The sequence below is a fragment of the Pezoporus occidentalis genome, unplaced genomic scaffold (assembly GCF_034315485.1).
Source record: "Pezoporus occidentalis ecotype Australia unplaced genomic scaffold, CSIRO_AGI_Poc_V1 ctg140, whole genome shotgun sequence".
In the NCBI taxonomy this organism is placed as follows: domain Eukaryota; kingdom Metazoa; phylum Chordata; class Aves; order Psittaciformes; family Psittacidae; genus Pezoporus; species Pezoporus occidentalis.
Window position 1 is genome coordinate 2,143,842 of NW_026913210.1, and position 12,561 is coordinate 2,156,402.

A 12,561-nucleotide genomic window follows, 5' to 3' on the forward strand; every position below is an offset into this window, starting at 1 on the left:
GCTACTGGAAGTAAAGCTAGCTACAGGGCTTGGGTTTCAGGCAGCTGCTTTGTTCCTTCTTACACATTTGTAACTCAGAAAATTTAATTAGAATCCATGGAACTAAACAAGGTGAGAGTCCAGTCCAGTGTCTTCATAATCCCATATCTCATACAGCTATCCAGCCTTGTCCAGGAAAATAAAGGTAGCTATTCAGGAAGGCATTTCTATTGCACTTCAATATACATTTAGTGTTGGCTAGTTTCCTGGTTGAAGCTATAGCATTTAAGCAGAGCTTCTTCAACTGTGAGCTGGAAAAAGAAGTAAAGTAAAATAGTAAGTATTTACACTCTCTGAGGAGTGACAGACTTTATGTCATGCAGTTATTCCTAAAATCTTTGGAAGGCATTCCTTCCTTTTGTACAGCATGTATTCACTACATGGAGTCAAAGGCACCTGGGATTATCACAGCGATACTGTAAAATGTATATGTAAATCAACAGCCACTTCACTTTTTTTTTTCTTCTCCATACTGTTAGACAAAATAAAACTGCTACATTCTTCGTGATTAAAACATGTATTAGAACAACTAAATACAGTGAGATTCTGGTAGGAGAGGGTAGGATGCGAGATTCTTGTTCCACTGTATACATATTTTACCCTCCAGCTCCATCTGGTTTCTCTGCCTGTTCTGTTTTGTTCCGGGAATAGGAAATTCTAGCTACTATTTGAAAGCAGAATCACTAAGGCAGTGTTTCTTTCAATAACAAACTGGATTCAGAAAATAATGGGGGAAAAGTGGAAATTTTCTCCCTGAATAAAAGGGAGATCCAGAAAATGCTTTACCTTCTAAAGAACTGAATGTGCACACAGAGATCTCTTAAGTGGTCTATTTAAAAGGTTCAACTCGGGTAAGATGTCCTACTATATGTCTCTACTGTTTCCCGATATGAATGCATACGCAGCTTTGGTTTTTAGAACCGTACTGCCCTACATGTCCAATTGAAGGATCAAAAATTCTACAGTTAGACTGGATGAATATTCCTACATGTATACTGCAGTTGATCCCTAAATGACTCATGAGTTTGATTCTCCATCCTGAGGTGCCTTTAAGAGATCTGATTTTCAGAGGTGAAACTAGATCTCGCATGTGTGTGCATGGTGGTGGTGGTCATTGATCATTTTAAATAGATGTGACCCAAAGCACAGGCACCTCTAGAAAGAATGCAGTGAAAAGTCTTGTACATAGATAGCTTGATGCTCACAGTGCCTCAATACCACAGTTAAAGCTTCTGTAGTTCTTCATGTCAGAAGAATCACTGGGCCACAGCTCAGGACTGGGTACAACTTTCTTACTCCATAGCAGTGAAGCATGCTAGCACAGACTGACACTGACATGGAGAAAAAAAAATTATTTCCTCCCAGAATTCTTTTTTTTTTTTTTTTTTTAGGCAGACAGAAAGGGGCCGAAATACTCCTTTGCAGATGTCATAGACAGCTTTGTATAACATATCACTGAAAAGGTGACAATACAAAAGTACTACCCTAACAAACAAGTGACTGATACTTCATGCCCTTAGAAACTTAGAGAGAGGAACAACTGCTGCAAGGGGCTTTCAGACAGACCCAGGGGAAAAAAAAACCCACAAGAACAGTAGAAGCCACAATCCTCACTACCTGGAGAGAAGGTAGCTCACTGCCTATCACACACACAGTTTGACAGCAGCTTAGCAACTTCCATGATGACTCACAGAACCAACCCTCCTCACAACAGAATGGATCAGCACTATAAAATAAACGTGGTCCTTCCTGCAAACTCAGCAGCTCAGGTGGACGTTATTTATTTCTCCAAGCCTGAGGAGTTGTAGAAATGTAACAGCAAAATACTCCATGGGCAATCCATTACCACAGAAGAGTTGTTCTGAAGAAGGGCCAAATGCAGTCAGCTCTTCCAACTCCTTCATAGAGTAGCCTCCCCCATTGAAAAAGGTAGATCCACTCAGAGGGGTGGAAGAAGTCCTTTCTTCTCATACCCAGCCACCAGCGCTAAGCAGCAGAATACTTTGGAGATAATGTAGAATTGGTGACTCTGATCAGAGAAAAGCTTCACAGTAGGATGACATTTATTCTAGGAAAGTCTCTGAGGTTAAGCTGTTTGGCAAACTTGATGAAATAAAAGTGGAAATCGAAGGCAGGTCTCTTGATCATAACTTTGAGTCTTTGAGACTTTTACTTTACCATCACTTTTATTAAAATTCAGTTCCCTTGTTGTTTTAAGAAATAGTTTGACTAAGCAGTTTATCAGTGAAAACTGCAAATTCTTTGAAACTGAAACATCTTGTAGCAATGCACAAATGTGTCAGAAATTAATTTTGATACCTGAAGTACAATGTCTGATCTACAGTAAGAGTCTGCCCTTGGTCATTAACCCAAACACAATCAACTGTTCAAGGAGTGAGTCATTAATTTGAAAAATGAGAATAGCAGCACAATACTTAGAACAGCATCTCCAGTATCTGTGTAATTAGCTCATCAACTCAAAAAGCAGTTTTATTTTTAAAAAAGAAAAAATGTGGTGTTGAATCCTTTTTTTCATACTGCAGAACAAACACGTAGTGAAATCTGGTTTTGTGGGATGGTCACCATTTACCACTGATAAGGAGGTTTTATTGTGTGAAGTCCAATGTCTAACGTAACTTGTCTGAGAGTCAAAGAAACTATGTTTTCTCTATCTACGCACTGTCTTTCACTGCTTTCATTCATTATTTGCTCCTGTTGTGCAAACACAGACTTGCCACACTCTCAATATCTCAAATGCACAGTGCATCAGGAAGCAGTGAGGTGGGCAGCTGCTCCACTGGGATGTGAGCTTGTAGCTGGGAGTCCTGTTACGGCTTCTGTGAGCCATGACCTCAGCAACAAGGCGCTGAAATGCAGAACGGCAACTGTGGGTCAGGATCAGGGACAGAGACAGTGATGTGTGTCAGACAGACCAGAGGCAAAGCAGTCTGATATCAAGCCAGGCAGCCCAACCAGTGGGTCTGGGTTGAGGTGAAGACACATCTGCTTACACGGCTGTGACATGGCACAGCAGTAAAACCTCAACATAAGGTCAGCTCTCAAGGGAGGGAAAGGGCAGGTCCTCTTCTCTACAACAGCTCTTAGTGGTGAAGGAGCTCAGACTCCTAAACTTAGCCAGCTAAACTCCTAGAAGGTGGATGTGCTCTGGGCCCTACATAATGATCTGAAGCAAGAAGGGAAAAGTTTCCTCACCTACTTATAAAACTTGCAAGAGGCTTACTGGCAATGAGCTATCACAAGCATTGACCTTAGACAGGCTTGGTGGACAGACTTCACCTCTTAAAAGTATACAACATTCCCACAGCACTGTTAACTCCCCACCTCTTCTTCCTTATTTAAATTTTTTCCATCTTTCAGCTTGAAAACTGTCTCGCTAAGACTTTCAAATTCCAAAGAGATACACTTTTCACTCTTCCCCAATCCTTCCTACCAGAAATTGCTACAAGAGAATCCCTACCAGACTATACATCCTGCCCTGGGTTTTTTTTTTTTTTGTGCTATGGAAGACAATAAAGCTGCACTGTTTGTACCCAGGATCTGTTGGAGGATCTGTGGCCAATGCCTAGCTACCTGCCTTGGTCACGTTTCTGGAATCTAATCAGCAAGGTAACAGGGACAGTAGTGGAATAAAGAAAACCTCTTTAGTCAATTATTACTACTCATCCCACCTTCCCCCCCAGCCTTGGTCTGCTGCCAGAATATCTTCACCCCAATATCTCAGTTTTGTGTCATTAATCACATGCTCATTATTCATGTATACTCATTAGTCCTGCAACAGAAGTTAAACACTTCTGCTTGTCTGCCACAACTGTGAGGATATCACAGCAAAAGGGCTTTTCCTCAGTGATACCTGCTCAAAGGTGAGGTATCTTCTAGTGAAGCAACATGCTTGGCATGTCAGCCTATTACCTGCAGGCAAACTGTTTCTGCTTTTATTTTGAAAGTATTCTCCTACCTGGGAACTGTTGACAGAAGCATTAATAGGAGGAAAAACTGATGCAAGTGATTAGAGGCTGTAGTTAGAATGGTGACAGGAAGGAGCAAAGAGCAACCAGAACATTCTACAGTACTGTTAAATTAATGGCTATGGGAAAAGCAGAGAAACAAAATTCCCACAGACAAATCCTGGCTTTTTACACACTGTAAACCAACTCACTAGGTGAATATTATTCTAGTATTCAGGGGAGTACTTTGCCGAAAGAAACAGATGTAGCCAGAACAAAACAAGCCTAAAAAAAAACACTGACTGATCGTGTTAGTGTAAATACTTCTGAGTTTGGATGAACAATCAGAAGCAACTTTATCTCTGCAAATTCTGCAAGTGAGCCATAGCCTCTAGGTAGTCAAAGACCTGGTAATCAAAGACAGAGTGCCAACAAGAAAAAACGCTTGAAGAAATCAGTATGACTTGCTCTTCTCAAGAGTACTGTCAGCCAATGTTTTTCCTTTGATGCTCATACCACAGTGAATGTTGCAGGTGTGCAAGGGTTACTTTTGTCTCCACCCAAGCTTTTTGTGGCCTTAGACCTCATAGTTGTTACTCTGAGTCTGTGCTAGCCAGCACAAGGCTGGTCCAAGAGTTACAGGCATCCTGGTATCTGGTACTGCTGAGCAGATGCAATCTGCATCTACTGAAGCACATGCATTGCTCACAGCACCATCCAGCAGGAACTGAGAGTGCACAGAACTTCTGAAAGTCTCCATCTTTTCTGCAAGCCAGGAAAAGTAACATAGCACCAGATTTTCAAATATTCTTGCTGTCACTGACAGGCTTTCACTAAACAAAGCACTTACTATAAGTTTGAAGTTAAACATGACTATATGAGAAACATGCAAATTGAGATCAATTTCAAATAAATCTTGAGGCCTGTTTATATATATGTGTAAGTGCACTTATTTTTGCAAGTGGAGTGGTGGGCATTGCATAGAATGAAATTGCTTTTCAAATTTTTAATACCTCCTTTTAAAGATGAACATGAGTGACTCAAAGAACAAGCGAACAGTGAGGCTGGGACCTTTAAAGCCCACCACATCCAGTGAAACTCAATGTGAAGTCACTCATATCTTCTCCTGTTAGCCCTCACTGCTGGCTGCACTGGTTGTATATGTACTGCCAGCTGCAGTATGAAGCTGAATTATGCTAGGCCCGGTGACAGTGCCATCTCTCTATCCATGTTGCTGGCTTAACTCACCCTCAAAGTTTCAAAAGAGTACTTTTAAGAACTCATGCACAGGATACCCATCAATATTTGGAGTTCCACTGGTGACTATTCAGCTACACTGAGCATATGAATTAGGGGTTGTGTTCACGATAAAGCACGATTTGTCTTAAGCCTGCACCTGAGTTGAATGCCAATTTTGAGCTTACTGTAGATGTTCTCCACAGCCAATGGCCCAGACCTGTGTCAATCTAGCAATCTCTAGTTGGCCATTATTGTAACTAAGCTATAAAATACAAAACAGCCTAAGTCAGCCTCTGGAGAGTGATGTCTTTAATCTTCCTTTCTTGCATACAAAATCCTATACAGAAAGCCAGAGCAACCTGACATGTTGAATATTGCCATTGTCTCGTCTTACTCTGAGAAAAAGCTGAATCTTCCTTGATGAATGCTTCCTTGCATAACATTAAGGAGTGTAGAAAGGAACAGTACCTCCCTCCAAGGCCCCTCTCCCATCTTCCTTAAGAAAACAAATGCCAGGTTCCTTTAGCATAGTGATTTTTGGCAATGACTTCTCTCCAAGAGATTTACTGCAGCAGCCTTACAAGAGATTTGCAGCAGGCAGTCCTTCATCTGTAGTCTTACATCCTCAGTGCAAGAGCCATAATTCTCCTGAAGTAAAATGACAGGGGATCATAATGGCTAATCATATATTATGATTATACTGGAAGGATTGTACTTGGCTTTGCATGTTTCCTTGGGGCAATGCAGAAGTTTCTTACAAAGCTGAAACAAATTACATTTTTGTGGTTGCTGCTGTGACACTAGTTAGACACCTCTCCCCTCCCACAAGCAATGGTACTGACCCAAGTATTTTAAAGAACATTTTCTGAAAAGTGGAGTTTTTTGGGATTTGGATACTGGATATGGAATGTTTCAGATGCAAACTGCTAGCATGATTCTCTCACTTAGGCTAAAAACAATGTAAATGTGTGACAGTCATCTATTTTTACACTTCATGAATAGGTGTCCAATATTTGAATGAAGCCCAACAGGTATTAAATAGTGCAAAGCAATGTATTTAAATAGAGAAAAGATATCTATTTTACTTTCAATATGGCATGAATGGACTACCATAGGTACAAAGTATACGCTTAGAAAGCCATTTTGCCAAAACAACAAAATATTATTCTTTCAATAAATCTTGAACATTTATGATAGCTACGTATGGACAGGCCCTCCACTGTACAACTATGTCATCTCATCAGAAAGTTACATCTCTAAGAGTACAATGGACCAAAATTTTGATTCAGAATTGTGGAAAGAAGATTTCACTCTCCTGATCAATTCAAAAAGCTCTCTGCTGCTCTCTCTTACCTTGAAGTCTGCAGTTCTTAAATTGAAACAGACCTAACGTGACCCATATATGGGACTGCAGTACAAGGTAGAATCACAGCAGGTTTTCTGACTTTCCTAGTAAGTTTATTGAATTGACCTGTTCCTGTGTGGTCAGACACGCAGCAAGAAGAAAATCTTAGCTTTAACTTCTAAGAGCTCAGATTTACTGAGCAATATGCAGCTTTTCTTAGTCAGAGATGAGAAAGTCTGCAAGAATCCTGCCATTCTAATTGCAAAGCAGGATCACTGGGATGCTTTCGTCATGCCTGACTAAAATTCATAACTGACAGGATCTTTGATGTACAAGCTGGAGTTCGTACGATACAGAGTCAGTTCTGTGCTTTGTGACTGGTGTCCTGTGTGACTTGATACAAGCATCCATGCTGTAGTTCCCCAGCAGTAAAAAAAGTGCAATAGCATGGCTGAACATCTCAGAAAGACAATAAGTTTCAGGTGGGTTCTGAGATATATATGGCCCCCAAGATAATGGGTCCACAGTGCTCTCAGTGGGTCAGTGTGCTTTACCCCTACATTGCTAATAGAAATGGGCTGACATACTAGTTGACATGTTTTCTGGAATGTCTTCTCGTGTTGTATTTTCATGAGTATTCTGCTGGTGCCAGCAGAATCAGTCCCAATCATGCATTGATACACATACATGAAAGCTAACAGTTTGTTCATTGGACACATTTTGGAGGCAATATGTGTGATTCTGTATTTAAATAGATTTAAAACAAACAAACCAACCAACCAACCAACAACAAAACAATAAAACCAAACAGAAATATTGAGTCTAAGTACACAGGATAGGATTTAAAAAATGCAGAGTGGTTGCCAAGCATTCATAGGTGTGGGTTTATTGGTAGGTGGAAAAAGTCAGCAGAATGATAATGAGCTGAGTTTGTCTATTAGAAGAGGGAGGCAAACACACGGACTGTGAAAACGCCTTGCTGGTGCAATATTCAGTTTTTAGTCTGCATGATGCAACTCTTCCCTTTCATTAACATCAAAGCCAGGTTTGGACTGCCTCTTGATCGAAGAGTTAGTCCAGTACTGAGCCTCTTTGAAAACTCCATCCCAAACCTTATACATAAGAACATATCCAAATGGCATGCACTATCTACTGCTATTTTAACGGTATTTCTCTCATAGATATGGAACAAAAGCTACAAACTGTTTTGTATGTTGGAAAATCCTTCAGTATTTAAATATGGGTGCATAAATATGGGTCAGGATCCTACACCTGGTGGGAAAAGGTAAACATTATCACACAATTTATGCTTTCTGGAATGTTTCCTTATATTTTTATTTATTTATTTATGCCCTCCCACACTTCCCAAGTGGAAGCAGCCTGTGTACAACCTACAATTTAGTCAACTCAAGCACTGAAGGCGTTCTTTATGCTTGTATCTCCCTTTCTTATGCTCACATAATACTTCAAAAACTCTAATGCATCGTTGTGATCTTTGCAATGAAATGAAAATATATATAAAGCTCATCCTTCTTGGCTGATGAGAGAAGGGCAAACTAAAATCTGTCACAGAAAAAAAGCTAGATTCTTACCCAACACTAAATCTGGGCAGTCAGATTTGCACTTGAGCAGCTTGTGATGTACCCATGCCTTAGATAAGATTACGATCAGCTTCAGAATGGAATCTGTAAAGCATAATTCAAATAATGTACTTAGGTATATGCTTAATGTTCAACTTCTCCATTACTGAATTAAGATTCAGCATTTACCATTTCAATCCCTTTCAGTTTCTTCATGAAACACTAATATGAATAAATACAAAAGCAAGTACAATAATGAATAAGCAAGAACCTTTCAACTTTTCCCCTCCTTTGTGTGACTGGCCAAACAAAGCACAGTTAAACCAATAAACCCAGACATCTACCCCTGCTTTTATTACAGCAGCCCTGTCAAAAACTCAACTCATTTCCACAGGCCAGAAGCAGAGATAAGGGTAATTACTCTCGTAATTATTTCTAACACTCAGATTCATCAAAATACTTCTTACAGTTGTCACATGCTTACACCCAGTTACCTATGCTACAGCTGGTATGTCTTTACAAACTTTTCTATAAAGGCTCCCCCAATGAAGGACTTGCATTTATTCCATTACATTTATTCCATTACATTTATTCCATTACTTCTGATAATCATACTGAACGTGCTTAGTCTACATGTGAAAAATAGAAGGCAGTATTTAATTGCCATGACAACACTCTGAGGTCCTAAATGAAACTATTAAAGTCCTAAATTAAAAATAAAATTAAAAAAAATCTGGTCTATTCAACAGACTGACTAAACTACATCTATGGCACAGACATCATGCTTTTGTTATGCAAGCACGTGAAAAAGACAAACACTGAGTCAAAAGTCAATTTTATAAATGGCAAAACTGAGGAACAGAAAAATTGAAAGAAGTGACATGTGGAAAGTTACACAAGAATTGACTATGGATTTCTTGTTATCTATTCTTGTGTCAATCACAAAAGAAACATGCCTCCTAGAGAGTGTTCCTGCAAAACAGTCCTTTGATGGTCACACCTTTGAATACAACGAAAATATTTGGATAGAACAAGGTGGAACAATGAGAAATAATGGCAATGTACATGTAAGCAGTAAAAGGTTATTTTGATGAGGTGTTAGAAAATATGAAAATTGTGAGAAGTGATGTTACTTGCCCTTAAACTGAGAAGAGCTAAAAAAAAGAAAATGATTCACAGTTCACCCACATGCCAGTTTTTGTTCTATTTTGGAAGACTAAGAAGACCACTTCTCTAGTCACAAGGCCTCTTTGCCTCATTTTACCTCTCAAAAGATCATTTTAAACTTAAGTCATTGTAATGTTATTTCTAATCATAGATATTCTACTATATTGAGAGAATTAAACCTACAGAGTTAAGATTCAGCAAAACTAGTATTTTAACTTGGAGTATTGCCTAATAAGTTCAGGCCACGTTCAAACACAACTGCTGGGCCAGTAAACTTACCTTAAGAGGAACTGCCAGTTTCCGAAGAGAACTTTCTCATTCTGAGAAAAGCTGTTGCAAAATCATTTGTTACAATGAATGGCTACAAGATGCAGCCATGCAGTGACCTAAGTGGTTCAGAAAGCTCTGAGGCATCTGTTGCTACCTGCATGGCTTAGGAACATGGTCCAGCCCACAGTTCTGAGACTGACTCGTACGAGTTAACTATGCAGCAAGCCTCATCCTGTTGTAGTTCATGAAACCAGGTTTTAGCAGTTACTGAGGCATACACCTCAAAAGAATGACACCTGCATTTTTGTCTCTAAAAGCTTGCCGAAACCAGATGCAAAAATATGGCGATCAGGGACATTCAATTCAAGGGACAGATTTAATTTCATTGTCCATTTCACCAGAATAGCACTTCAGATGACTGGATACTCTGCACATTGCATCAACGGTAAGAGTTAAGACTAGAAAATAGGATAAACCACAATAAAGGCAGTATAATAGAATCATGGAATCAACTAGGTTGGAAAAGACCTTTAACACTATCAAATCCAACCAGGATTTGACCTTTAAGAACATCAAATCACAGGACTGCCAAGACCACCACTGAACTATGTCCCTAAGGGCCTCACCTATATGAATTTTGAACGTCTGAGGGACCGAGATTCCATCACCTCCCTGGGAAGTCTGTTCCAATGCCTGAACACCCGTAAGACACAGGCCTGCTGGACCATGGCCTTCTCAAGCATCTCCCACCAGTAAGCAGAGGCACCTTTTGTACCTGCAAGTACAGGTACTTCAAAAGGGCCACACAAGCGGCGCTCTTCTCCCTCGCAGAAAGCACCACCCGCTTGGAAGCCCCCTGACGGGAGGACGGCTTCCCCACAGAGCTGTCCCGCACACTGGGCGGGGCTCCTCCTGCGGGGGGGTCCATAGGAACAACTAGGACGAGCGCCTGGGAGCTTCTGGCTCTGGAACGACGGGAGCCAGGACCCCTCAGCTGGGCTCGGACGCGACGCTACACCCCTGACGACCAGGCAAAAAGTGCTTCCGGCCCCCGGAAGCGCCCCAAGGCGGGGCGGCCGCCCGCCCAGGCAGGTACCCCCCGCGCTGCAGTACCCTGGCCCCGCCCCCGCTCCCCCAGGCTCCGCCCCTTCCCCTCAGTCGCCGCCGCCGCCGCCGCCGCCGCGGGGGGAGGATGAGAGGGCGCCGCGGCGGGGCTGGTGCCGCAGCCGCTTTCCTCGCCTGAGCGTTCCCGGCCGTTCCCCTCGGCCGGCTGCTTCCCTCGGCCGGCTGCTTCCTTCGGCCGGCTGCGCCACGCCGCCGCCCCCGCCCCGGGGCGGGCCGTCGCTTGGAGTGGATGCCGAGCGCCTGTCTGCCGCCGCCGCTGCCTGGCGCCTAGTGGCCACCGCCAGGGCAGAGACCCGCGGACGCCATGGGCTGCTGCAGCTCCGCCGCGCAGGTGAGCGGCCCGCGCCCGCCGCCGGACCTAGCTGCCCCTCTCCCTTCCCTTCCTCTTCTGTCTCCTGGCTCTGCTGTTCCCCGCTGCCGGGCCCTGTTACACCCGCAGGCCTGCTGTCCCCCACGGCTATCCACTCGTCCCCCGTCCCCAGAACTGCAGCTCATGCTGTCCCATTGCTGTGCACCCGCTCCTGCCTTTATAGCGGTGCTCTCTGGTGGCCGTGCAGACCCTTTACCCCTCGTAGCCCCTCTCTCCCATGGCTGTGCGCCAGTTTGCTCTCTCCCACTACCGTAGCCCCTACCGTATCTCTCTTACAGCTGTGCATCCCCTTGCTACACCTGTAGCACCGCTCTCCTATGGCTGCGCACTCGTATGCATCCCCTGTAACCATACTCTGAACCATTTGCTTTCCCTTCCCCCCTCCCCCCCTTAACGCCCCGCCGACAGCTCTGCTCTCCCGTGGCTGTGGACCCGTTGCTCTCTCTTCTTCTATAGTCTGGCTTCTCATGGTTGGCTGTGAGCCCCTTTACACCGCATCCTCAAGCCTTGGTGCATGTAACTCTGCAGCATTTTGCTCCCCTCTAAAGCTCTGCTCTTCCCTCTTATGGCTATGCACCCCCAGGTTCAGCTCATATAGCCTTGCTCCCACCATGCTACGCTCTTCCACCCTCTGCATTGCTCTGCACACTGCTCTGTGCTCTGCTTCCCCTGTGGATCTGCATCATTTTGCCCCTTCTTCCCTCAGCCCTGCTATGGCTTTGCAATCTTTGACATACCCTGCTCCAGTCCCCTGCCATAGCTGCAGCAGCTGCGAACCTCTGGTTCTCCCCTGCTATTCCCATACTGCCTTACTACCCTGTCACTATTGCAGGGAGTGGGGAGCAAAGGCCTCTATGTACCCCCTATATATCTCTGCAGTTTCTCTCCTCCCCCCCCCGTTCCTTGCAGCTTTTCCTTTGGGGCCCCTAGAGAGAGGGGCCATCTCATGGGAGGAAACTTGGCACATCCAGGGCCTCCCCAGTACGTTGCCTCTAGAAACGGAGACAGTTCTTATCCCAACCGCCTTCCCCATTCCATGGCCAAGGGCTCGGGTACCTCCCTGCAACCTTTTCCCTGTGTGTGACCTGCCCCGTGCACATCTCTCATTTCCGAGCTCGGGTTTTCTGTCTTCCCCCTCCCCCACTGCACTGTTTTGCCCTTACTGACTCCTCTTTTTTCCCCCAGAGCGGTGCTGCCAAGCAAGGCACAATTGGGAGCTCCACCCAGCGCTCCAGTTTGCGACTCTGCTTTCTATTTTAACTTTCCCTTTGAACGACATGACCAGGGCTATTCTGTTTTGGCTCCTTTCTGAAGGGTGTAGGATGAACGATCGTGACTAACGCTGTGGCTATGCTTTGCTTGCTTGTAAATGTTAGTTTCTTCTGGCTGTGTCACTTGCGGTGGCTGTATCCAGTTTCCAGCAGACTGCTTATGTGGGAAAGTCTGTCTCTGCTGTCCCAG

At 43.7% G+C, this 12,561-nt stretch overlaps 1 protein-coding gene and 1 long non-coding RNA gene across 2 annotated transcripts in view; one reads left to right on the forward strand and one right to left on the reverse strand.

Moving 5' to 3' along the window:
• Nucleotides 1-1,758: 1,758 nt before the first annotated feature.
• LOC134159114 (uncharacterized) lies at nt 1,759-9,908 on the reverse strand. The gene is made up of 3 exons (XR_009963043.1): nt 9,615-9,908; nt 8,181-8,273; nt 1,759-2,905 (listed from the first exon to the last, which is right to left on the reverse strand). It is a non-coding gene; the product is annotated as an uncharacterized LOC134159114 (long non-coding RNA).
• A 1,015-nt stretch (nt 9,909-10,923) lies between these two features.
• The window catches only part of LOC134159115 (choline transporter-like protein 1), a 28,282-nt gene continuing 26,644 nt past the window's right edge, over nt 10,924-12,561 (forward strand). Inside the window, exon 1 of the mRNA XM_062609726.1 lies at nt 10,924-11,061. Within this exon, the coding sequence (XP_062465710.1) occupies nt 11,035-11,061 (27 nt within the window). The 5' untranslated portion in view covers nt 10,924-11,034. The remainder of the gene's footprint in view (nt 11,062-12,561) is intronic.